At 41.0% G+C, this 27,829-nt stretch overlaps 1 protein-coding gene and 2 pseudogenes across 2 annotated transcripts in view; 1 reads left to right on the top strand and 2 right to left on the bottom strand.

Annotated features, from left to right (window-relative positions):
* Positions 1-27,829, bottom strand: part of LOC139708988 (uncharacterized) — a 141,890-nt gene that overhangs the window by 25,436 nt on the left and 88,625 nt on the right. The window contains exons 9-11 of one of the 2 annotated variants that reach the window (XM_071620957.1): positions 17,569-17,751; positions 15,589-15,771; positions 520-708 (exon numbers count right to left, since the gene is read on the bottom strand). In XM_071620957.1, the coding sequence (XP_071477058.1) occupies positions 520-708; positions 15,589-15,771; positions 17,569-17,751 (555 nt within the window). The remainder of the gene's footprint in view (positions 1-519; positions 709-15,588; positions 15,772-17,568; positions 17,752-27,829) is intronic. The other variant, XM_071620958.1, reaches the window with a different exon arrangement.
* LOC139708995 (uncharacterized) lies at positions 11,555-14,189 on the bottom strand (annotated as a pseudogene).
* On the top strand, positions 19,721-20,874 carry LOC139708990 (uncharacterized; annotated as a pseudogene).

Below are 27,829 nucleotides of genomic sequence, written 5' to 3'. Positions count from 1 at the left end.
AGCAGACGTATACCCTTGGGTGTATGTTTTGCTTCAGAAACGGATTTTAATCTAACATCACATCGCATCCTGGTCGCTGATGAAGAATGCGATGACTAACCTGTTTGGTGTCTTGTTTCTAAAACATGCGCTTAATTTCCTCGCCAGGATAAAGCGTTTTAATTGCCATTTTAGGTTTTAATCTCATATATATATATATTTCCTTCCTTTACAGAGAGTGGCTGCAGATTTTGAAGCACATGCGAAAGGAGACACTCGCTGTCACAAACACCCTTGATAACCGTTGTAAACTGTTATAATTGTTAGTTGGATAAAATGTTATCACAATTTTTTATAGGCCTCCTCCGCTCCCAATTCCTCTTCATCACCATCGTCATGATGAGTCATCAAATCATATGTTTAAAAGGAAGATTCAGTGTAAAGTTAGTCTGGGAATGTCGTCTGTCATATTGATAACCTGATGAACTTCAGCGACCGAAAGTAATGCAAATCGCTCATAGATAGCTCAAAGTGACGTACCTGACATGATGATGCTGAGGTAATGGCTCTTGAGAGGAAATCCCTGTATAGGCCTACGTAGGGGCATGATAGACTGAATCTTGAAAGGTTTGGCATCGTAGATACCCATTGGGCCAAGTCACCCCCTATCGAAGAGTAATCTTCAGAGCCGTTAAGACAGCTGACAAGAGACAACTTCAGATCTTGAATCTAGAAAAGAACAAGGCATGTTAGTGCTAAATTGTGTCTCGCCCGTTCGTGTAAATTTTTTTTCTTACTCCCGGTAGTTCATAGACCCCGCCTATGACCTTTGAGTTTGTGGTGACCTTCAACTCCCCATGGGATATTTACCATCCAAGTTTGGTCACAAACGGACAAACGGATTAACAGTTATGAGCCATAATCAAAACGTGCCTCAAAAAGTTAAAATTGGGCTCTAAAAGTCCGTTGCCCCTGTCTGTGAAATTTTACCTCGTGATGACCATCAATTTCTCAAGGGACATTTTCCATCCATGTTTGGTCACAATCGGACATAGGGATCAAAAGTTATGAGCTATTATCGAAACGCAAAGTAAAAACTTAACATTGGGCCCTTTAAGTTCGCTGACCCCTGTCTCTGACCTTTGACCTTGTGGTGAACTTAAACTCCCCAAGGGACATCGACCATCCAAATTTAGTCACAAAGGGATGTAGGGATCAAAAGTTATGAGCCATAATGGAAATGTGTCGCAAAAAACTATTAACGTAACATTGGGCCCTTAAAGTTTGTTGCTCCTGTCTGTGACCTCTATACTTGTGGTGACCTTGAAATCCCTAAAGGACATCTACCATCACAGTTTGGTTACCGACAGACATATGGATCAAAAGTTATGAGCCATAATCGAAACGCGCCTTAACAACTTAGCATTGCGCCCTAATGTTCCTTTACCCCTGCCTGTGACCTTTGACCTTGAGGTCATGTTTGGCAAAATGTTTATCTTTGCATACCCACTCTTCCATTCAAGTTTGATTGAAATTGAATTCCTCAGTAGAGAGTTATTCACGTTTTTGTAGCGTTGCGGACGGACGACGGACGGACAGACGCAGCAGGCGATCCCTTAAGTCTCCCCGCACCACAGGTAAGGGAGACAAAAAGCGACTCTACTTCAAACCATAAGAGAAGAGGATGAACTGACGTCAACTTAATGATAGTAAATGTACCAAAGGGTGTATAAGATAGTGTATGTATTGGGGGGGGGGAATAAGTGCGTCATCCCAGCCGATCAGACCACACTGATGTCATTTTTGTTGAGTTATGTTTTTTTATTTTTTTATTTTTTTTTTGTCACCGATCACCTTCGGAAGAGAAAGATGTCATTCCTGCTATAGCGGATGAGCTGGGGACGCGGTGGGGGACAGCACGTTCCCCATCAAGCCACATTCTATGTCTCTATGCTCGATTGACAAGCAATAAAGAAATAATGACATCAGCAATGGTAATGAAGGTTATGATAGCGATAATGATAATGCAATAGTAATGGGAGCAATGATACTGGAAATAGATAATAATTATGCTACCGACAATGACAACAATCACTAATTACTATCTAAGCTATCTGTAGAAAAAAAAAAGGTTTCAAACCTTGCATCGATCACTGAATTGATTTGATCTGTCAATGAAAGTGGGAAAATTAACTATCTATAAGCAACGTTCGCACCCGCGACTCGATCGATGGCGTGCCACCTTCGCACATTCTGCTCAAACGCACCAACCAGCCCAAACCGGTAAATTGCCAAAATCCACACTGCAATGAAAGCGTTTCTCGCAAATCCGTTTCTGTCACATAGAGCTTTCAATTTATATGTGGTGAGTGACTAGAAAACGATATTCATTACTTGACTTGTCTGTGTTATTCTAAGTTTATGCCACTATTTCTATGCAAACGTCATGCATGTATAAAATAATGTGGCTATTGGTCATTTAAAAGAAAAATAATCTTTGTTGTGTCATACAATGCACGTCACATCAAAGCTTGAAAGCGTTTTCTCCTCAACTTAGCCCACTACATGTCGCACTTAACAGAAATCTGTGAAATTTACATATAATCAATGAATGTTTTCCCAAGGCGTGATCTCATTGATGTTTTAGAATAATTTGGCACACATGGGGTTTACACCTTTAAAAAAGTTAACAGGCCAGCCATAAGGTTTCTTCTGACCTTTTATGGTTCATAACCTTCAACATGGCCACCGTTGTTGCTAACTTGGGCAGTTCAAGAAAAGCTAACCCATTATCAATGATTATCCATCTTTCTCTCTTTATATTAAATACATGGCTTATCGCTGCGAGTTTAATGTTGAATATGACAGAGAAAATCGGGATGTGTGCGTTAACCTTTTTTTTTCGGAAGTGACTATAGCATTATCTGACAGGCAGCCATCTTAAAGTTTATGGAGCATAACATGTTACAAGAAACCTTAAATTCTAACCCTACGCACAAACCGGCATTCGTAGAAGCTGGCCTATTTATTTGGTCACTTTCATTGACAGAGTTCATCCATTCAATGAAACATTCATTATTACTTCACGATAACATTCAGAGTGGATAAAAATAGAAATTTATGATTTTTGTCTTTTAAGTTCATCTGATCGGTCACGCGTAACATTTGCCAACATTACCAGGTATCAACAGAAAGAAGAAGAGTGCCTCCTCCTTCTTCGCAATCAGCATTGTGCTCTCCATAGCTGACAATTATGAAGTGGTAGCCCTCCAAAGCCTAAATACTTTTTTTTTTTTCATACGCGCTGTAGAACAGAATTCAAGAAATCTATAGCATGCTGACAATACCTACAGCCTTTTGAAGAACACACATATTGCCGGTCTCCCTATCCTTTAGGAAGTGGTTTTGACTTTGGGAAAGCAATAACAGGTCATAATATTATGCATAACCGCGTTACCAAGGATGCACGACTTTAGACGCTGAACATAGCACCTAGCGCACATCCTTGAGGCAGTTTCATATTAAGTCACCTTATAAAGACAATGACAATGTATAACATAAATTACAACTTATTGTGCTAATATTATGCCAATTCGTTTAAATACCCTGTCTGTATATCTTAAGACGGTGATTCAAAATTTGCATGAGCAGTATATCCCTTAAAGGGGAAGGCTAGTAACTGATCAGTGGGAATCAGTGGAAATGCTGGGAGATGATTGTTCCAATCCTTATGAGATTCATTCAAGAGTACATTATTATATCTATTGTTGTGTGAAAATTATTTGCTTCAGAATGGTCTCATATTCAAGTGATGTGCAGTTGAATGCCCCGTCACTGACCAGGGACGCTTACCTAGAAACATTAAACTGCACATTACTTGAATATGAGACCATTCTGAAGAAAATAATTTTCACACAACAATAGATATAATAATGTACTCTTGAATGAATCCCATAAGGATTGGAACAATCATCTCCCAGCATTTCCACTGATTCCCACTGATCAGTTACTAGCCTTCCCCTTTAACCTTATAAAGCCCAAGCTATTTTGACCCCTTCCAGGCCCAAGGGGGGGGGGGGGGGGGCGGCACATTGTACCCCCTATATAACTTCTTTATTATATGATGTATGACCGTCATATTTGGCACATGGGTAGAGCAACTCATACTCTACATGACCCGACATTTGAAATTTCTGAACATCATCCACTGAGGGCACTATTTACCAAAATATAATAAAATAAATAGGAAATATGCTAAAATCATGTTTTCCTCTGTTATTTCTTTATCCCCAGTATATATGTTTCTAATTTATATCAATTATTATCATATTTACTATAAAGGAAAAGCAAGTCAACCTTCACTATTTGTAACGGTTGAAATTTCTCAAGGTCAATATGTGGGGGCGCTATTCATTATACAATATAAAGAAATATAATTTCCATTATGAAACCTATGATGCATTGCATGGAATGGGTGCACATATTGGTATCACATATCATATTTCCAAAATATTGAATTTTTTAGTTTGCAGATTGATAATATGATAAACAAAAAGTATTACAGGCAAAGCTTGTGTGTATAAATAACTCAAAATAAAAAGAGTAGTCTTTGAAAAATGCTGTATTTTCGATTATTTCTATTATATCTATTGTCAGATGCCTATGTCGCATAAAGATAAAGGAAACAATAAGAAGAGCATTTCAGGGTAATTCACTACCATTATTACTTCACATTCCGGTCCTTCAGCAAATTACAGCCAAGAAAACCCCCATTTCATCCATTATTATAGAAGTACTGTTAACTGAAATTGGAACAGAAAATCATGCAAAATCTGACGAACATGGTTGTCAGTTTATGGTTGCCATGGCAACCAGCAATATCGGACATAACTAAATCATATATCAAAATGTTTGCAATAAGATTCTAGGAAAAGTTGAAATCGAGTAAAGGGTGTGGGAGTGGCGAACGAAAATATGGTAGGGGTGCCCCCCCCCCTCCCCTTGGAAATGTAACTCCCAAAATAGCCCACAAGAATTTATAGAAATATTAATGTCTGCTTCGTTTTTACCATTAATGTCCAAGCCTACCCGCGTCGCCAGCCAATCGGCTACCCTCATAGACAACATTTTTTGTAATGTTCTTCCACTTCCTGAGTCTGGTATCGTCCTCTCAGACATCACTGACCATTATCCTACATTTGCCCAGGTTCCAATCAAATTGACTAAACAAAATAATTATTATAAGCGACGTAAGATTACTGCAGATAATCTTACAAGTCTCCAAAACAGTTTAAAAGAAGTTGATTGGTCTTCTGTATACAACACTACCGATGTCAACTTGTCTTATGACTATCTCATATCTATTATTACCTCCGAAGTTGATAACCACATTCCCCTGCGCAATATAAAAAATAGATATAAGCAAATTCCAAGACTCCCATGGATAACTCAGTCTATATTACGATCCATAAATAGGAAAAATAATGTTTTATAAATACAGATGCAACCCCACTGAAAAAATAAGAAAAAATATGTTTCATACAAAAACACACTCACTAAATTATTACGAACGCAGAAGAAAAATTGTTATGTTAATCAGAGAAGCAAATATAAAAATGATATTAAAAACACATGGAAAACATTAAAAAATGCTATGAACACACCTAACAATTCATCCGATATTTCTGAAGTTCGATTGGGCAATGCCTCCAGCAACAATCCCGCTGGCATGGTTGAAATATTCAATGACTTCTTCTCCTCAATTGGAAAAAAATCTTTCTCAAAATATTCCTCCTTCTAGTAAATCTTTTAGTGATTTTTTGGATTCACCTAACTCCAAAACTATATTTTTCGACCCAACATATAGAGAAGAAGTAACAAAGATCGTGGCCAATTTGAAAGAAGGAAAAGGTCCTGGCCATGACGGAATTGACAACCATTTGATAAAAAACATAATTCCCCAAATAGTGGATCCCTTAGTGCACATTATCAACTCATCGCTTACAACCGGCCAAGTACCAAATAGTATGAAAATTGCGAAAGTAATTTCTATTTATAAGAAAGGGGAGAAGGATGATGTCAATAATTATAGACCTATATCTTTATTATCTTCTATTTCTAAGATTCTCGAAAGAATAGTTTATATCAGGACAGCACGTTTTCTTAAAACCTGTGACATATTTTCAAATTGTCAATTTGGATTTTAATAGAGAAAATCACAGCACAACACACGCATTACTCGCCCTCATCAACAAAGTCACACACGCACTCGAAACATTTTCACACACAATAGGTATCTTCTTGGACTTCTCCAAGGCCTTTGACACGATTAACCATGGAATACTTCTCGCCAAATTATCTCATTATGGCATACGTGGAAAGGCCTTGGAGTGTTTCACGAGTTACCTATCAAAAAGATCCCAATTTGTACATGTCAACGGCTTTGACTCTCAAAATGAAATAATTGCATGTGGTGTTCCTCAAGGGAGCTTACTAGGCCCACTGTTATTCATTATTTCTATCAATGATTTTCATAGATCCTCGGAGAAACTATCTCTCATATTATTCGCGGATGACTCTAACCTTTTCTTTTCCCACCCAGACCCAAATATCTTAACAAGCACAGTAAATGATGAATTGAAAAAGGTTATACAATGGATATACGCAAATAAATTGTCACTAAACATTCAAAAAAAAAATTATGCTTTTTAGTAACTCTTTAGACAGCCTCCCAGGCAATGTAACATTTGATACTACTCCCCTAGAAGAAGTTTCTTCTTTTAAATTTCTTGGTGTTTGTGTTGATGACAAGCTTTCATGGAGGAATCATATCAATAACATATGTAAAATCATCTCACGTAATATTGGCGTCATGAACAGATTAAAATATTATCTTCCTTCTTCTGCATTATTAACTCTTTATTATAGTTTAATATTACCTTATTTAAATTATGGAATTCTTGCTTGGGGTAATACATATCAGATATTACTAGATAAACTTCTTTTTATTACAAAAGAAAGCGCTCAGAATCGTTTTTAATCTACATACCCGAGAACACACAGATGCTTTGTTTTTTGACCATAAAATACTAAAAATTGATAGATTAAACGAGAACTTACCTGTTTGTAGTTTGATCTCAATTATATGAGTAATATTACGGAAGGGATTACGTTGACAAGAGAGAGACCCGCTGACGCATGCGCAGATTCCCCAATATTCGTAGAAAAACCGGTCATGGCTAACGAAAACATAGATCAACGAGAACTTTCCACTGTAGTTTGAATACACAGGGAGGGAAGGGAGGGACGTAATCCCTTCCGTAATATTACTCATATAATTGAGATCAAACTACAAACAGGTAAGTTCTCGTTTAATCTGTCAATTATACTTCGTAATTCCGTCAGGGATTACGTTGACAAGATATTTTAAAGCCGTTAGCCATGAACGGCCTATGTAAATTAATGGCTTATCTATGCAGTAGGTATTTACCTGCATTAAATGGCCCTGTAGTCAATGTGGGGCTGGCTGCCATTAATTCTGGTGGTTCAGCTGTGGATTGCTTTTGCTCAGGATCACAGCTGCAGCATAACTTCTCCTCGTTTCCAGTGGTTTGTTGTAGAAATTTCTAAATGTCCTTTCTCCAGCCCAGCCTGCTTGTGCCAGAATTTGACTGATGGGCAAATCCGCACACCTTGCGGCTGATGTCGTAGCTGCTCGGGTAGAGTGGGCTGCGTAAACCTGAGTATTTATCCCTGCAGCTGAAAGCGTGCTCTTGATCCACCTGGCTATGGTTTGTGATGTCACGCGATGATGAGGCTTCTTGAAGCTAATGAACAGGTAGCGCTCCTTGCCTCGTAATGTGCTTGTTCGCTTGATGTAGTGCTGCAGATATTTCACCACACACAGTCGTCTGTCTGGTGGGAAGGCCCTCATCGACAAAATGAGGTTAGCATTTCCTGGCCTGCTGTGCTTTAAGAGGTCCTTGAAAACAAATTGCGCTCCGCTGGTTTTTAGCTGCATGTGGTCGAGGTGCAGATTGTGCAGCGACTGTACTCTCTGCGCAGAAACTAAGGCCATTAATGTGCACAGTTTCCAGGTAAACACTTTCAAAGAAAGTGTCTTTGCAGGTGCCCACCTATGAAGTTTATTAAACACTATGTTCACATCCCAAATCTCACGATATCTGGGTAACGGTGGGCGAAGATGAAAAACACCTTTAACGAAACGCGAAATGAGTGGATGTTTTCCAACTGGACAATTATCCTCCAATATCAAAAACGAAGAAAGTGCACTACGTGCACTGCTGATAACACTGTAACTACAACTTTCATCATAAAAAAGAACACTTAAAAATTCCAGCACGTCCTTTGCTTGTGCTGTTATTTTTAGTTGTGCTGTTAGTTATTTTTAGTTGTGCTGTTATTTTTAGTTGTGCTGAAATTTTTACTGAAATTTTTAATGATTTCTTTTCTTCAATTGGAAAAAATCTTTCTCAAAATATTCCTCTTTCTAGTAAATCTTTTAGTGATTTTTTAGATACACCTAACTCTAAAACTATATTTTTTGACCCAACATATAAAGAAGAAATAATAAAGATTGTTGCCAATTTGAAAGAAGGTAAAAGTCCTGGCCACGACGGAATTGACAACTATTTGATAAAAAACATAATTCCTCAAATAGCGGATCCCTTAGTACATATTATCAACTCATCGCTTGCAACTGGCCATGTGCCAAATAGCATGAAAATTGCGAAAGTAATTCCTATTTATAAGAAAGGGGAGAAGGATGATGTCAATAACTATAGACCCATATCTTTATTATCTTCTATTTCTAAGATTCTTGAAAGAATAGTCTACATCAGGACAGTACGTTTTCTTAAAACCTGCGACATATTTTCAAACTTTCAATTTGGATTCAGGGAAAATCACAGCACAACACACGCACTACTTGCCCTCATCGACAAAGTCACACACGCACTCGACACACTTTCACACACAATAGGTATCTTCTTGGACTTCTCCAAGGCCTTTGACACGATTAACCACGGAATACTTCTCGCCAAACTGTCTCATTATGGAATACGTGGAAAGGCCTTGGAGTGGTTCACGAGTTACCTATCAGAAAGATCCCAATTTGTACATGTCAACGGCTTTGACTCTCAAAGTAAAACAATTGCATGTGGTGTTCCACAAGGGAGTTTATTAGGCCCATTGTTATTCATTATTTATATTAATGATTTTCATAGATCGTCGGAGAAACTATCATTCATATTATTCGCGGATGACTCTAATCTTTTTTTTTCCCACCCTGACCCAAATATCTTAATAAGAACAGTCAATGAAGAATTGATAAAGGTCATACAATGGATATACGCAAACAAATTGTCATTAAATATTCAAAAAACAAAAGTTATGCTCTTTAGTAATTCTTTAGATAGCCTCCCAGGCAATATAACATTTGATACTACTCCCTTAGAAGAAGTTTCTTCTTTTAAATTTCTTGGTGTTTGCGTTGATAACAAGCTTTCATGGAGGAATCATATTGATAACATATGTAAAATTATTTCACGTAACATTGGCGTAATGAATAGATTAAAATATTATCTTCCTTCATCTGCATTATTAACTCTTTATTCTAGTTTGATACTCCCTTATTTAAACTACGGGATTCTTGCTTGGGGTAATACATATCAGATGTTACTTGATAAACTTCTTTTATTGCAAAAGAAAGCGCTTAGAATTGTTTTTAATTTACATACCCGAGAACATACAGATGCTTTGTTTTCTGACCATAAAATATTAAAAGTAAATGATTTGTATGTGTTTCAACTTGGTCAGTTTATGTTTAATTACAACAGTACCTTTTTACCTAAAATATTCCACGATTTATTTCATCGAAATAGTCATGTTCATAACTATCCCACGCGACGATCCGACGAATTCCATCTTCCGTTAATGAGAACCGCACATGCCCAAAATACATTTCTTTATACCGGACCCAGACTTTGGAATAAATTAGATAATAGTTTAAAAGATTCCCCCAAATTTGTCACATTTAAATATAAACTCAGAAAACATTTACTTTCTACTTATAATCTTAGATAATTTAAATTGTTATAATTTATGCTTGAGCTTTCACCTGTCCTGATATCGCAGCACTTGGCGTGTTCTGTGTGCAGACCTCTCTTCTTTCTTCTCTCCTTTTCCTTTCCTGTCTATTGTTCTTCGTAGACTTGTATTGTTACCGTCTTCTCTCCTCTCGGTACTGTCTCGCGTCCAACAGTGTATATGCGTGTGGGTAATTGAATGTGTGTACGAATGTATTGTCCTTGTCATATTTTCCCGGTACACGTGGTTCAATGAACAGTGTCCGGGCACTATAGCATTGGTATTCTATATTTTTTCCCGACCTGTGTATCTCAAAATAACTACATGTATATTGTTATAGAATAGTATATCACTCACTCATTACTTATCTAGCGATCCACGTCCGACAAGCTTTGCTTTTTAGTGGATCACTATTTTCCATGATCGAATTTATTTTCCGCTCGCCCACGTAGTATTTGTACAGTTTTCCTCTTTATTATTGTACATATATGTTGTTCTATAATTTGTCTCGTATATTACATGAATCTTTTGCAAGCGTTTGAACAATATCATTTAATGACATGTATACATTGTACTATGTTTTTGATTTTCGTTGATTGGAAATAAACTATGATTGATTGATTGTTAGATAGTTCAAACTACGCTTTGTACAAAATGACTTCCATTTCCTGATGTAAACCCCATACTGCTTTTTTGTAGATTTTCGCCATGATGCTGCGATGATGTAAACTGTTCTTGAATTCAGTCCACCTCTGCTTAGGGGTTTTCGCAGCACCTGAAACAGAGCAGATCAAGTCTGTCATGCAGGGGATGAGGTTCTCCCGTTCCCGGGAGCGTAAGCAACTCTGCACTATGCCTTAATAACATTGGTCTTTCAGTGGTCAGGGACATTAATACAGGGAACCATGGTTGGGTGGGCCAGTTTGGTACAACTACGATGCCTTTTGCTTTGTCCTGCCTAATTTTTTGTAGGCATCTTGAGATAAGACAGAAGGGAGGAAAGGCAATAGAAATCCAATGGACCCCAATCGAGTGTGAAGGCATCTACATTTTCTGCCTCTGGGTCTGGCTGCCATGCTACATATCTTTCTACTTGTTTATTTAGCCTTGATGCAAACAAGTCGATTTCTGGGGTACCATAGTGACTGGCAATTTCCTGGAATTTCGCTGGATTTAGCATCCATTCAGACCCGTCATTAAACTGTCTTGACCTGTGGTCCGCTTCAACATTTAATTTTCCAGGAATGTGGGACGCAGTGATCCAAATGTGCTTATGTATGCACCATTTCCAAATTTCTTTTGCGGCATCATTACAGTTAGGGGACTTAACTCCTCCCATGTTGTTTAGGTATGCTACAGCTGTAGTGTTGTCTACACGCAGCAAAACATGCAAAACATGCTCTTAGTTCTTTGCAGTACGACTTGAGACCATGCCCAGCCGCAACTAATTCAAGATAATTGATGCCACTATGTTTTGCATTATGTAGTTCCTTCTCACTCCATCTTCCCCCAGTACTACTGTGGAGGTTTGTGGCGCCCCATCCTGCCCCACTGGCATCTGAGCGCAATTCTAGATCTGCTTTCTTTCTTTGGATTGGTGCGAAGGCAGTGTGAATGTTCTCTACCCACCACTGAAGCTCCTGTTTTGCTTCGGTGGATAGTTCCATTTTTCTATCGAAATGACCTTTGTTTGCCTTCAGAGCTTGAATTTTGTCCTTTTTCAGTTCGCGATAGAACAATGGACCATACTGTACTGCCGGAAAGCTTGCTACAATCTTTCCGATCACTCGTGCTACTTGCCTAATTGAAGGTCTATTCAAATGTAGCAAGTTAGCGCACAGATCTCTGATTTCTGTCATTTTTTCTTCTGGCAGACTGATAGACATTTCTACAGTGTCAAGCATAAAACCAAGGAATTTTATTTTCCTGGTCGGATAGAGCACTGATTTTTCTGGGTGCACCACAAACCCAAGATGTGTGAGAAGGCCTACTGTTGTAGCTATGGATTCCTTCAGTTTCGCTTCAGTTTCACTGATCAGTATGGTATCGTCAAGATATCCAATAACGATGTGGCCCAATCTTCTCAGTGTTGCAAACACTGGTTTCAGTATTTTCGTGAACAAACGGGGGGCTGAGCTAAGCCCATTTGGCATTGCTTTGAATTGCCAACACTGGTCACTGAGAGTGAAACGTAGGAATTTTCTGTCTCCATCATGTACTGGGACTGAGTAGTAGGCATCTCGAAGGTCGACTGAGGCTAAGAAATTGTTTGGAGATATCAATTCCAGTACTTTGTGAATATTGTCCATCTTGAAATGACGATACACAAGGTACTTGTTTAACTCTGACAAGTCCAGAATTAACCGTATGCCCTCATTCTTTTTGGGGCGTGGGAATACATTGGAGATGGACTCTCCTTCCACATGACTGCATTGCTCGATAACATTTTTTGTCTGCAGATTTCTGATTTCTTCATGCACACGAGCATTGTCAATTGAATTTCTCCGAAAGGAGTGAGGATTTCTTGTGCTTGTAGGGGGAATTTTCCCTCCTTAAATTCCAATTTCATGCCAGAAATTGAGTTCAGAATGACTTGATCATGTGTCACTGTCCTCCAGTTATTTCTAAATAGCCTCAGTCGACCTCCAATAGGCCTATCATGTTTCAATGTACTACTAGATCTAGTGCCAAGTCTAGTGTGATTAGGTAAGCAGAGATTACTCACCGTTTCGGCGGTATCAGCTCCTACTTCCTCCGATGGGAGTGCCCACCTCGCTGGGCTGTCTGTTGAGTTGCCTGGCTAGACGAGCTCAGCGTTTGTGTGTGAGGTGGCTGCCTGCCCCTCCTGTTGTAATTCTGGGCTAAAAAAGGTCCAGCAGTAGATCCAGCTACCGGTCTGTTATATGCAGCATGCTGAAAACCGCGTCCTCTCTGTGGATACGGCCTACTGAGAGAGCGCTGATACGCCGCGATTGGTCTCGCCCTCCCTTGCGATTTCATGACTCCAGCTGCCGCTAGCTGTTGATCTTTCAAGTCCTTGACTTGTTTTCCTAGATCGTCTCCAAACAGTAGACGGGTAGCAGGGAGGGATGGCTTACACAAATGTGCAAATCTAGAGTTTATGTCTAGTTTGATCAGCTCCTTACGGAGACAGTTGAGCTCGAAATTCGCGTTGCAAATCAGAGCGAGGGCATCTTGCTGCGTATCAGACATGCGACCTGCTGATCGGAGAGCGATCTTGTGAACGCATTTAATCCCTTTGTAAGTGATTTTTGCACCCGTTGTAGCTTTAGATCCCGACTCTTGGTCGCTGGTGGCAGAAAATCCCGGATAGGCGGATTCACTTTGGGCACATCGATGAGCTGACAATTGTTTGGAGAGGGATACTTTCCAACCACATCCTCCAGAACTTTCAGTTCGAGTTGGTGAGTCATGAGATAGGTAGTCGACTTTGCCACTTCATCGTCTATTGGATCCCCAATGTCAGTGGGCATCGCGAATTTAGCTGCTATGGTGGGGATCTCAAACTGTTCCACTTGGGACTGCGGGATATTCTCTGCGTGGTCGAATCCAGACGCAGTATCGTCGTCATGATCTATCATGTACATATCCAGTTGCCCAGTGGGCGAGTTATCCGGCAAGTTCATGTCCGCGTTTGGCGCGGTTGGATAGTATGCACCCCGCGTACTCATATCTTGCTCGCCACTGCCCGTGGCGGTCGCCATGTTGGCCGGCGAACGCGATGAATTTGCGGTCGCTTGTGGGAGAGCTTCGATCACTTTGGAAAGCAAACTTTCCATTTTGTCAAGCCTTTCGGCGAATTCAGTCATATGAGCAGAAGTTTTTTGTTGTGAAGATCCCGCTACGGTTTTGGCAGTACCTTTCTTCACCTTCGTATTACTGACCAACGAAGCGATCGTCTTCTTCGCGGTGTTACTGATAGCTACTGCGGCCTTGCCGCTTGCGTGTTTTTCTACCGGGATACCGACCTTGCCGGTGCCCGGAACCAACGGGCCAGCTTTAGCGGGCGCCGCTGGGGTTTTGGGTGAGGCAGCCGTGCTTGCCTCCATACCGATCGTTAATTTTTTGATAACGGAAACGTGAAATATAGTCTCTAAATTGACTTACACTTCGACTAAGAGACTTTAAGTTTCAATATTCCACTAAAGCGCTAACCTATTCTTGAGGATCGCGCCGATATTTTCAGGGGAAAAAACGGGCATCCGAAGCCGTGCTTCAGTGCAAATGCGCCGTCAACGAATTGGGGAATCTGCGCATGCGTCAGCGGGTCTCTCTCTTGTCAACGTAATCCCTGACGGAATTACGAAGTATAATAAAAGATTTGTATGTGTTTCAACTTGGTCAGTTTATGTTTAATTATAACAGTAATTTTTTACCTAAAATATTTCATGACTTATTTCATCGAAACAGTCATGTACATAATTATCCCACGCGACGATCCGATGAATATCATCTTCCATTAATGAGAACCGCACATGCCCAAAGTACATTCCTTTATACCGGACCCAAACTTTGGAATAATCTAGACAATAGTTTAAAAGATTCCCCTAAATTCGTCACATTTAAATACAAATTCAGAAAATATCTACTCTCTACTTATAATTTTAGATAATTTAAATTGTTTTAATTCATGTTTGAGAGCTTTCACCTGTCCTGATGTCGCAGCACTTTGCGTGTTCTGCATGCGGACCTCTCTTCCTTCTTTCTTCTCTCCTCTTCCTTTCCTGCCTTTTGTTCTTCGTAGACTCGCATTGTTACCGTCTTCTCTCCACTCAGTACTGTCTCGCGTCTTATATGTGTGTGGGTAATGTGCGTACGAGTGTGTTGTCCTTGTCATATTTTCTCGGTACACGTGGTTCAGTGAACAGTGTCCAGGCATTAACATTGATATTTTATATATTTTTCTCCCGACCTGCGTATCTCAATATAACTACACATATATTTTTTTACAAATGATTTAAATAATCTATATCAAATATAATAGCTATAAATACCCTCGAATAATATATTATTTACTCATTATTTATCTAGCGATCCACGTCCCACAAGCTTTGCTTTTTAGTGGATCACTATTTTCCATAATCGAATTTATTTTTCGCACGTCCACGAAGTATATATGTATTATTGTATATATATATATATATATATATATATATGTTGTTATATACATGTAATTTATCTCGGATATTACATGAATCTTTTGCAAATGTTCGAACAATATCATTTCATGACATGTATACTTTGTGCTATGTTTTGATTTCTGTTGATTGGAAATTTGTACTATGTTTCTTGATTTTCGTTGAATGGAAATAAACTATGATTGATTGATTGATTGATTGGTTGATTGATTGGTCTATAGGGTTAAAACTTCAACATTCACATAAATGTCCGTTCTGGTATACTTTTATATCTTCCCATAATCTTGGGATACACCTGCACATTATCAGTATATTGTAAATTATACATAGTAAGGTAACATACCTGACAAGACGATGTTGAGGCGACTGCTTTAGAGAAGAAATTATCGTCCAGGTATGGGCATTTCAAACTGAAGCTCGAAAGACTGGGTATGGTGAATACCCATTGGGCCAAGTCACCCCCCATCGATGACTGTTGTTGAGAATTGCTATCCCACAAGTCAAAAGACATATCAAGCTCTTGAATCTGTATAGAAGAAAACAAATAACAGTTAAACGTAAACTACATCATGCAACTATATCAAAACGATTGATTGAACGCAAAGTTACCCCCCCCCTAGAAAAAAAAGAATTTAAATAGGACATACCCAAATATAAACGAGACATGGATTGAATGTATCCTATATAAAAAAAGGAATTTAGCAAACAGTAATAAAACATTGGAACAAGACCAATGTTATTGTAGAAGCTCAAGGCATATTATGTGAAAAGCTGACAAGCAACGGAGGCAAGTCCATTTCTGGACATTGTCTTCACATGCCTACACAGATTTTCACCACGTTGATCAACCGGACTACATCCAAACAATGTATTCCTCGTGTCCTGATACGTACCCAAAACGGAGCCGCAACTGTCTTCCTTTTTTTTTCAGAAAAAAAAAACCCAGAAATAAACATATAACTACAGTGCATAGCTGAGCAAAGTGCAATCACTGAGTCAAATTACAATTAAATCAGCAATGTCAAATATGATGATGATGATCGTGATTCTGATGCTGCTGCTGCTTATGATAATGATGATGAAAAAAAATGAAGATGGTGATGATAGAAAATGGAATTTAAACCATATTGAAGACACTCATTTGTTCAATGCTATATAAAGGTCAATAAAAAAAAAACAAAACAAACTTTGTCATTGCAGCGGAATGAGGTTGACCTGGAAAGAAAAAAAAAACTTGTTCGCCAAAAAACCCCCGATAAGTCCATTTTTGAAGATTTTGAAGTACGGTCGCTGCCATAAAGTACAAAATAATACCTTTTAAATGATATATTGGTCACTACATTCATGTGTAAAGGTATATATTTGAAGTTATAGTCAAAAGAAGCAACAATTTTCTTATTATTCTCTTTATTTTTCTTGACCTTTATTCGCAAATATCTTCATTTGGCAAGTATGGACTTATCGCTTTTTGCCAACAAACTCTTCAATTTGTTTTCATAATGTGACCGTGCATCATAAAAACAAGAAAAAATCGCACGCCTTGGTTTCACGCGATAACGCAACATAATGAAATAGGTTCTCCTTATCAATATGAGGGTTTTCCTGCCCTTTTCGTAAAAGAACATTATTATTCAGTATGTTATTCTAAAGTTTAGATACATATTAAACGAATTAGAAATCGTGTTTTACCATTTTCTGTGGAAGATTTTATCAGAACAGTGTGATCAAGAGGCATGTCTTACATCCCCTTTTCATTTCAAACCCTTTACACATTCTTCATTTTCAAATATTATTAATTTTTGATGCTACTGCTTCAAAAGTTGTTATTAGTCACGAATAGAATGTGTCGATAAAGCTTCCTTGTCTTAATTCTGATCTTTTAATTCCTCCCTTGTTGTTTGCTGTGGAGTTAGATATCCTGTGTTTTTTTTTCTTTTTCTGTTAGTTCATATTACGGAGCACATGCAGCATTAGAGGATTAAGCACTTAATTTAATAGGAACTGTATTTCAAAGCTTCTGTTATCAATAATTATACATTATAAGAGGGTCAATTTGAAGTGAGTTTCTACCATTTAAAAGATCAAAGTCTGTTCTTTTCAAATCTATACTCCTTGTGTGTCCTTTTTTCTTTTGTTGTTGCTTATGCTGTGCAGGGTCACAATGTAGCCCGTAAGTGAAATGAAATGCACTACAGTCTTCTCAGAGGTTAAGTGTAGACTAATCAATCTATCAATTAACTCAATCAGATAAATCAATGATAATTCAGACACGCACGCAAATCATGTGCCAAATTCAAATCATGTAGAGTCAAAAGTGACATACCCGACATGATGATGCTGAGGCGGCAGCTTTTTTGAAGAAACTACTCTTCAGGTCGGAGCATTCTACACTCAACTGTAAAAGATTTGGCATAGTGAATTTCCATTGGACTAAGTCTTCCTCTATGGGGTATGGTTCCAAAAAAGAGTATTCATTGCTGTCGTCATGAAACGGCTGATATGTAAGCTGCAAAAGAAACAAACAATTAAACTGAAATATCAAGTAATAAAATATATTGATATATAAAAAATATCAAAAATATAACTGAGTTACCTGACTAATATATATATATATATATATATATATATATATATATATTCGAAACACTTGAAGAGTTTGTTTGCAAAAACCGATAAGTCCATATTTGCCAAAGGGAGATATTTGCGGTTAAAGGTCAAGAAAAATAAAGAGAATAATAAGAAAATGTTTGCTTCTTTTGACCATAACTTTAAAAATGTACCTTTATTTGTAGTGACCGATGTACCATTTAAAAGGTATTATTTTGTACTTCGTGACAGAGACATTACTTCAAAATCTTCAAAAATGGACTTATCGGTTTTTGCGAACAAACTCTTCACTTATTCTAATAACATATACATCATATACACATACAACTGGTAGGGGTGGCTATAAATCAAAAGCACAGGTTGTATGAACTTAGAGCCTCGAACAATCACAAGAAAATGAAGCCTCGAATTAAATAAATAACAACAAGTAGCCTATACAACGTAATGGTATAAAAAGCAAAAACTTACTACAATTATCCGTATGACAGAAATGTGTCCAACAATTAACTGTCACAAGCATTGTATTGCGACGAGATTTATTTTTGTTTCTTTTACATAATGCTTGTTACAGCCTAAATGTGCGATCTGTTCTATTCTCATCTATTACTTAATGCACTGTGGGAAAAATGACTTGTGTGGAATGTCTTTTGTGAGAATACTCCAATTAAATGGTTAATGAGCCCTGTGAATTGGTGTGCGACAGGCGGTTGCATGGACACGACAGTTCTAATAATAGATTGATCATACTCCATGCTGTTAAAACCCTGTATGTCTTTATTTATCAGTACACTAGGACATTTTGATAATGTCTACATACAGTTGTATCACTACTAGCTCAGTACTCCTGAGCCCATCCCGCCTTTAAAGTCATCCTCCTTTCAATGAACCATCTTGTATAATTTCTCCCAGTCAGCAAACCTTCCCTGATATCGTGAATGTTTACGTCATGTTTAAACCAAAGGCTCTTAAAGGATTAGACCACTTGCCACAGACTTCCCCCAAACAGGTGCTCTCATTCAGACCGTTTATGACCCACTCAGCTTCAAGATCCATTCGTCTCCCCCACTGTTTCCAAACAGTCAGGTTAGTCCCATCTTAAACATGAACCACCCCAAGCTAATTTTCCCAAAAATGACTTCCCCCTCTTATGATTGGTCCAAGTACCACATCCACTTCTCTACCAATTTTGCTGATGTGTCCAGAAGCACGCTGGCCATAAGATCAGAGTGAACATTCATGTAGAGAACTGGTCAGACGGTCATCGAGTAAAGACCGATCCTTTAGTTGCTCGATTCTCATACACCGGCTGTACACATTACCTTTTGCCTGTTCGTCGTTGTTGTCAATAAAGGAGCAATAGCTCTTTTGAACGGAGAACCTTGTGCTCGAGCTCATCCTTATTTTCTACAAGTACCTAGAGATACACTTCATTACATGGTGGAGAACCCGACATGAAACTTGTGGCAGCCGTCCTTTATGGATTCACGATGAGCACGCTTCATGAGCAGACTTTGTCGGGACTCCATGTATGCTGATCATCAACAGCGACAAGCTGACTGTTTGTAATTTTATACTCGCCTGACAAATTTACCTCTTCTGCCGACCCTTCGGACAATGCCAGACATTGCAGTTATATTTGCCTGCCTATTTCAGTTGATCTCGCTACCTGCAGCGACTGGGCTGTGTATACCGGTAGTTAGGCTAAAGGGAGACGGTTTCATATTTTCATAATTTTCACAATTCGCAAAGAACTCTTGGTAATCATGACTCTTGATATGGGCCTCCGGTCGACGATGATGGACGGTGACAGCTTTGATGGCGACTACCAACGATTTTGGTGACAGCTTTGATGACGACTTCCAACGACCATGCCGACGACCGCTCCTGATGAAACCGCCCTCCGACAGACCGACTTTTTACCTAACAAATTTACTGGGGACCGACTTAACCGGGATGACTGCACAGGTCATCTCTTGACCTTTGACGACTACCTGGACGCCCACGACATTGACTCCACCAAAACTGACAATATGACGACCATTCTCAAGACCTTTAAACGGACTTTGAACGGACAAGCCCGACTATGGATCGAAAAATTGACATTCTCAACTTATGACGAGCTCCGGACGGCCTTCCTGCGACGGTTTAGCCCGGCTAAATCGACTTACGCGAGGGTGACGGACTTCAACAACATGACCATGACGGACCGGGCAGAGTGTGAGACATTCCTCCAACGACTACGACCAACGGCGTCACACATCGACTACGGCGAGACACAAATTAAGGACCGACTGCTCGCAGCGATGACCCCAGACTGTCGCGCTGCCGTACTCATGGCGTCCCCGACATCGAAATTGACGTCGGACGAGATTGCCGCGAAGGCCCAACTTTTTACGGACCTTAAGACGGAACCAACAACAAATAAAGAGGTTAGTTTTGCGACACAGGACGACCTCGACCTCCTGAGTGACGAACTGACGACGTTAAAACTGAAACAGGACCAGACTGACTCACGCGGACGAAGTCGACATCGACATAGGCCAACAACTCGACCCGACTCTGATCGCAGTGCGAGCCGTAGTGCTAGTCGCAGTCGCAATCAGAGATACACGAGGGATGACAACTATGGCCGACGTCAGTATGGAAATGGACGCGGACGAAACCCTAGTAGTAGAGAACGATCTGACCTACGACATAGATCACACAGCTGCGGACGTGATCAACGACTACGACCTGCATTTAAAGGGACGTGTGACTATAATGTCGCATTCCTGGTCACAGGTGGCGAGAATGTAGGAAAAGACTTAGGGACATGAGACGGGATTATGACAGGCAATCAAAACAGTATGGACCACCGCCACCACTGGGACAACCACCCCACCATTACCCAACCAGCCAATTACAACAGCCCCAACAGCAGCGACAATACAACCCCTACCACCAACTGCACCAACACCTGCAATACAGTATGGACAAGACTTTAAACTACAATCCCAGGGTTTTCATTGAGGGAGGAGAATAATAACGCTCTTTATTCCACTTCCCATGATAAGAAATCAAGGCCCGGGAATGTTCAAAACCTACAATCTACCTACTTAGGGACTGATGACGTTGACCTCAAACTGACAAGCAGAAATTTCGTTAAAGGGCGACTTGAGAACGGTAAGCATATTTTCATACTTTTTGACAGCGGTGCTACCAAGACCTTAATCTCGGAGCGATATGTCAAGTCAACACCACAACTTTCTCAGCTGAAGAGGCAAAGTGTGACCTACACTAGGTTCAAATTAGGGAACGGGCAGTTCATTGAATCGCATTCAGCGATAAAATTCAGAGTCACAATACAAGGTTACAAGTTTGAAATTTCTGCCCTGGTAGTTGAAAATCTTGTCGGAGTTGATTTGATATTGGGGACCAATACGCTTTCAAACCTAGACGGAAACCTGAACTTCAGGGACAACAGATTCAAAATCAAACGAACATTTTCCATTTTCCCCTACTTCTTCGGTGAAAATCGACCCCCTTGACTAAAAACTCATGACTATACAGGGACACACACCACCATACTTGTGTAACACTGGCGTCATACTGACCTCCAACGACTACCTCGGTAGACATTGCCCATCGATGATGGTTGTGACATTGACTAAAGGTGCAACTCAGATCGTTGTAAGCAACACAACCGACCGGCCATTGCATTTTTCAAAGGGTATATAGAGCAATCGCGTTTCTTGACACAACTTCTCCCGTCAGTGTGACTGAACCCCTCCCAGTGGACAAGGTAAACATGACTTTTACTGACAGCACACACACAGTTTATTCCACTCAACGGTAACCATGGTAACCAGACAACCGACGGTAACCATGACAACCAGACGGGACGAGAAAACCTGCAGAAATATCAACATCTTGACCCAAGTAACCCCATTGTTGACATTACCGAGGACCAGATCATTAACTCACACATAAACTTAAAGGACACTGTACTCTCTCCCTCTGAAAAGGACAAACTCATTCAAGTGTTAAAGGCCAACCGACCTGCCTTCTCCCTTTATGGTCAGCTCTCGAGCTGCCCGAATTTCGAGGTTAACATTGAGCTTTCTAATGACGAACCATTTTTCATACGACCTTACTTTGCGACCGAACCCGAAAAACAACGAATTAAAAAGCAGCTGACCAAACTCGTTAAACTTTGCATTCTTGAAGTTGGGCATCAAGCCTACACTTCGCCCGTGCTACTCATCGCCAAGAAAGACAAGACAGAAAAACGAGTTGTTACTGACTTTCGTTACTTGAACTCGAGAATCAGACGGATTAATCACCCCTTTCCCCTACTGACGGAGACCCTCAAACGTATCGGACATGCCAAAACTAGGGTAATGAGTGTCATAGACCTCAATTCCGCCTTTCACTGCATCCCTCTCTCAAAACAAGCGCAACAGTACACAAGCATTGCCTCTTATCACGGAGGAAACCACTACTACTGCAAACGACTAGCCTAAGAACTGAACGTTTCTCCCGGACTGTTCCAGGCAAAAATTGACGACATTTTAGGTACCATTCTTGACTCCCGTGACTTCTGTATAGCTCATCATGACGACATAATCCTCTTTATCCCGGACAAGACATCCCATAAACTCCACCTGACTCAAGTATTAAAGGCCGTGTAGCAGCATTGTAGATTGACAATAAGTCACCGGCCGAGAGAGGGAGCTACTTTTATCGGTATAATCATGTCACTCTCTCCGGACGCTCCCCGATGGCAAAAATAAACAAAAGAGCTAATTTTTGCTGACCAGTCCTTTGACCACGGTTATGTAAAAAAGGTACACGTAGGCTCATCCCATAATACTTGCCACGTAGCCCCCTTTCCCTAACATTAACCGTGGACATAGCTTTTTCTCTCACTCTGGCTCCTCAACCTCCAAAGGAGATGGACATAGACCATCGCTCTCCTTCGTCCGATACAAAAGGGAGATGTAATATTATACTTTCCAGAGTCAAGTCCATCCCTTATTGAGGCGGTTTTACATTGTACTATAATTCTTGGAAGGCATACATGTCTATTTTACACCACATCGGTGAGGTGCATGTTTCAAGCAACATTAATTCTAAATAGTTGTGGAACAATTATTACGGAAGAGGAGTTGCCTTCCTGTCATATTTGCGGACGCTGTATGAGGCTTGCATCAGAGCTCATCATCTCGCATCTCCTCCCATCGTCAACCCCGTCGTCAATGACTAAAGATGAACTTCATCCATGTCCAGCTCACGACGAATTAGCGTAAATTTATCGTGAATCTCCAAGTGGGATCGCATCCTTAACAATCGATGTCAACGCTATTGATGTGAGTGCCGGGTGACGACGAGGCGGCGAACACCGGTCCCGTTCCAGACAGTGCGTGTACACGTCAGCATCTCGACCCGGAGCTCATCGTGGCAGTGCGCACTGCAGTTCGCGATCGCGATTGAGGTCCCCTTTGGAGAGTGACGTGGCCACTATTTCACCCTGGAAGCGACTTGGGACTCTGTTCGGACTGTCGCGGCGGTGGTTCGTACCTTATGCACCCTTTTATTTGTATTACCGCTCCTAATATAACCACATGTATTATGTCCCCTCAATTTTAAGACCTCCTTTTAAACGTTTTGACCAAATATAATTTGGTGCAATTGCTAATGGAGAGTCGCAACCAATACACTGATTAATTCATAATTGTGGGGGAAATACCTTATGATTATCACCTGCGTGTGATATAATGATGTACACGACAATAAAGCGTGTATAGTATTGAAACCTTGAATATTCTGTTGTCAACGCCCGTTATAACAATTGAGTATATGAATATAAGAACGACCCAAGTCCATGGAAAATCATTATGAGTAAACTAAAAAAACTTCATATCTTTTTTATTTATCCAATAATATTCTATTTAACTGTGATGGGAAGGCAACATTGTATATACAAATTAGAACATATATTATTATGACAATTAACATTTACATTAATTGTGGAGAGGCCATTTTGTGTGATGGACTTGGGTCGTTCTTTGATTCATATGGACTTGGGTCGTTCTTTGATTCATATACATGATATTCTGCTATAGAGATGGGAGAAGGATGAGAGAGGGCGCTATTATATGAATGTAAGAATGACCCAAGTTCTTCATTCTTACATTAATATAAGATTTAACTCATTCATTTCAGGCACTTTCGGGGGTAATTAGGATTTATCATTTATACACAAGATGAGTCCATGCATAAGCTACAATTTCCCATGTCAAACTGAATTTGGCCAAAAATTGGACTTGGGTCGTTCTTTATTCATATACTCAATTAGTAAGTCGAGTGGAGTCATAACTCAAGGCGTTGGAATATGGCTGTATGACGACAGTGTGTTTGGTGTGTAGTTTGTTACATAACGATAATAATATGAAGGGTTTGTTTGCAAAAACCGATAAGTCCATTTTTGAAGATTTTCAAGTACGATTTCTGTCATAATGTACAAAATAATACCTTTTAAATGATACGTTGGTCACTACATATAAAGGTATATTTTTGAAGTTATGGTCAAAAGAAGCAAACATTTTCTTATTATTCTCTTTATTTTTCTTGACCTTTAATCGCAAATATCTCCATTTGGCAAATATGGACTTATCGGTTTTTGCAAACAAACTCTTCATATCTTGCCACATTAACGCATCCCGATGCCTACCTTCCAACAAAGTGGTGACCCCGAGGTGACCCCGACGTGATCTAAAAGAGGTGTGATTCCACCCTATTTGATAATATGACTTTATAATACCCATGTTGTAGTTGGCAACCACACACGCACTTAGTGTAAACCATACTATCTGAGCATATTCTTGCTACTATATAGGCTCATACTGCATAGACTGGCAATTTTGTGTTATGCTTACGTAATATGTATGTTGCTGTCTGTTAAGTTTGCAAATTATTCACGATTGTTTGTGGGCCTAATAGTTCGTATTCAGTAGCAAATTGCTGCGGCAGTGACCGATACCACATAACGCTCCGGTCAAGATCTTGCGCCCTCGTTAGGCGATTTCATTTTTGCGTGAAGAGATTGTAACCATGACTACCGACACTGAAGAGCAAACTCTACCCCCGTCAGCGGCCTCGCCTGCAAAAGAGCCCGAAGAACGCTCACTCACAGGCACAGTTTCTATCAAATTGCCCCCATTTTGGGCAAACGACCCTCAAATTTGGTTCGCACAAGCGGAGGCACAGTTTAGCGGCATTTCTAAAGAGGAGACAAAATACGCCTATGTTATCGCCGCATTGTCACTCGAAGTGGCGCAGGATGTGCGTGACTTGATTGTTAACCCACCTTCTGCCAACCGATATACCAAACTGAAACACACTCTCATAGCACGAATGTCCGAATCTGAACAGCGCCGCGTTAAGCGACTCCTAACTGAGGAGGAACTCGGCGATCGTAAACCTTCTCAGCTGCTGCGGAGAATGGAACAGCTGGTAGGCGATCAAACGCTGGAAAAGGGTATTCTGAAGCAGCTGTTTCTGCAAAGACTCCCCCAAAACGTTAGACTAATCTTAGCATCTACTTCTGACGCCCTAACTTTGCAGGAATTGGCCGAGCTCGCGGATCGGATCGTTGATGCCCACATACCGGGTGTCAATATAATGACAGCTAGCCCTCCGATAATAGCACCAGTTAGCAGTAGTAGGGGAAATTCGAGAGGGGTTACGCCTCCAGCGACGTTGGCACAGCTAACGAGCGAGCTTGCCGAAGTAAAGCGTGCGTTGATTGATCTGACGTTTAGCGTCAAAAAGATGCAGCAGCGGGGACGTAGTCGCAGTCGTAGCACGGCAGGCAGGGGCGCTAAGACCCCCTCGCAACACAACGGCCAGCACGGCCAGCAAAGCCAAGGAGCGAACGCTGCGGCGGCAGCGTCAAGTGATCAGCCCGGAGCTAATACACAACAGCTATGCTTTTTCCACTGCAAACGCACATCGATGCACTCAACCATGTTCGTATAAGGGAAACGACGCGACCAGCGGGTAGGCGCGATGACCCCGACTGGTTCCCATAGCAACAGTCGCCTCTTCTACGTCACTGACAACAATACGCAACAACAATTTTTGATTGACACTGGTGCCGCAGTGTCGGTGTTCCCACCCAGCAAACATGAGCGAAAGTATCCATCCTCTTATCATTTGCGAGCGGCAAACAGCTCCCAAATAGCCACATATGGCCAACGTTCATTAACATTAGATTTGGGTTTGCGCCGTAATTTTAGATGGGTTTTCATAATTGCCGATGTGGCTACACCGATACTTGGTGCCGATTTTTTGCATCACTTCCACTTTTTGGTCGATGTCCAACAACGACGACGGACAGACACAGTAACAAACTTGCATGTCACAGGACAGACTGCTGTTAACGTTGGACTCAACCCCGTCGGCTTACACATGACAGCCGACGATGACAACGACCCATACCGATGCATGCTTACGACCGACTTCAGTGACATAACCAAACCGGTATACAAAGAGAGCGACGTTCGACATAACATCACACACCATATCGAGACAAAGGAACCACCCGTTAGTGCACAACCACGACGACTGACAGCTGACCGACTAGCCGTGGCCAAACGCGAGTTCGAACACATGCTCGAGCTCGGCATTGTGCGACCGTCCAACAGTCCGTGGTCATCACCTTTACACATGGTGCCCAAACGCACTGAAGGGGATTGGCGGCCGTGCGGAGACTATCGCGCCTTGAATAAGGCAACTATCCCCGACCGTTACTCCGTCCCTCACACTCAGGACTTTGCCTCAAACTTGTACGGCAAGTGCGTTTTCACGAAAATAGACTTGGTAAGGGCGTATCATCAGATCCCCGTAGAGACTGATGAGATTTGCAAAACTGCGATTAGCACACCATTTGGCCTATTCAAGTTTTTGCGTATGCCATTCGGGCTACGCAACGCAGCTCAGACATTTCAGCGGTTTATTGACCAAGTTCTTCGTGGCCTCACGTTCGTTTATGCATAATTCTGTAGACGACCTCCTCGTGGCAAGCGCGAATCACGAAGAACATGAGCGCCATCTGCGTTTGCTTTTCGCAAGACTGCAAGAGTACGGAGTAGTAGTAAACCCAAGCAAATGTGAATTCGGGAGAGATTCGCTCGATTTCTTGGGTCACCGCATCAATAGCGAAGGTGTGAGCCCACTGCCCGAAAAGGTTGAAGCCATACGTCAATGCGCCACGCCCACTTCGGTCAAGCAGCTGCGTGCATTCTTAGGCCTGGTCAATTTCTACCGTAGGTTTATCCCAAACTGCGCAGAAACATTGACACCGCTCACGGACCTCCTCCGGAATCGTGCAACACGCTCACGAAAACCACTGCACTGGACACCAGCATGCGACGTGGCATTTGCCGAAATCAAAGAGAAAGTTGCACAGGCCACACTATTGGCTTACCCTTCTACCCAATCAGCGTTGAGTATAATGGTCGACGCGTCCGACAGAGCAGTCGACCGGAGAGGCGAGTCACCTCTCTGATGTTCTACTTGTCGACCCGTGCGACTATGTTTCTCGATTACGTAACCACATGTCTCAATTCACACCTACTCCGCCTCGCTCGCAACACACGACTGTTCACGTGCCGACAGACCTGCACACTTGTTCTTATGTTTTTGTCCGTGTTGATCGAGTTCGTAAGCCCTTGAAACAGCCCTACGATGGGCCTTACAAAGTGTTACGACGCAACGTTAGGCATTACACACTCGAAATCAATGGCAAGAAAGAGCAGGTGAGCGTCGATCGCTTAAAAGTCGCGCATGTCGAGAGCAGCAGCGCGCCGGACGATGTAGTAGTGCCTCGCGACACAACGCGTTCCCCACTCGAGTCTCCCCCAGCGACGTCGACGGCGTCGGATACGCCCGCTGCGAAGTCGGATCCACCGGTCCGACAAACGAGATCGGGGCGC

The sequence above is a fragment of the Diadema antillarum genome, unplaced genomic scaffold (assembly GCF_040938485.1).
Source record: "Diadema antillarum isolate AM-2024a unplaced genomic scaffold, OU_Dant_1.0 seq00001394_RagTag, whole genome shotgun sequence".
NCBI classification, from domain to species: domain Eukaryota; kingdom Metazoa; phylum Echinodermata; class Echinoidea; order Diadematoida; family Diadematidae; genus Diadema; species Diadema antillarum.
The sequence above is the reverse complement of the archived record's forward strand: the minus strand, read 5'-3'. Positions and strand labels throughout refer to the sequence as shown.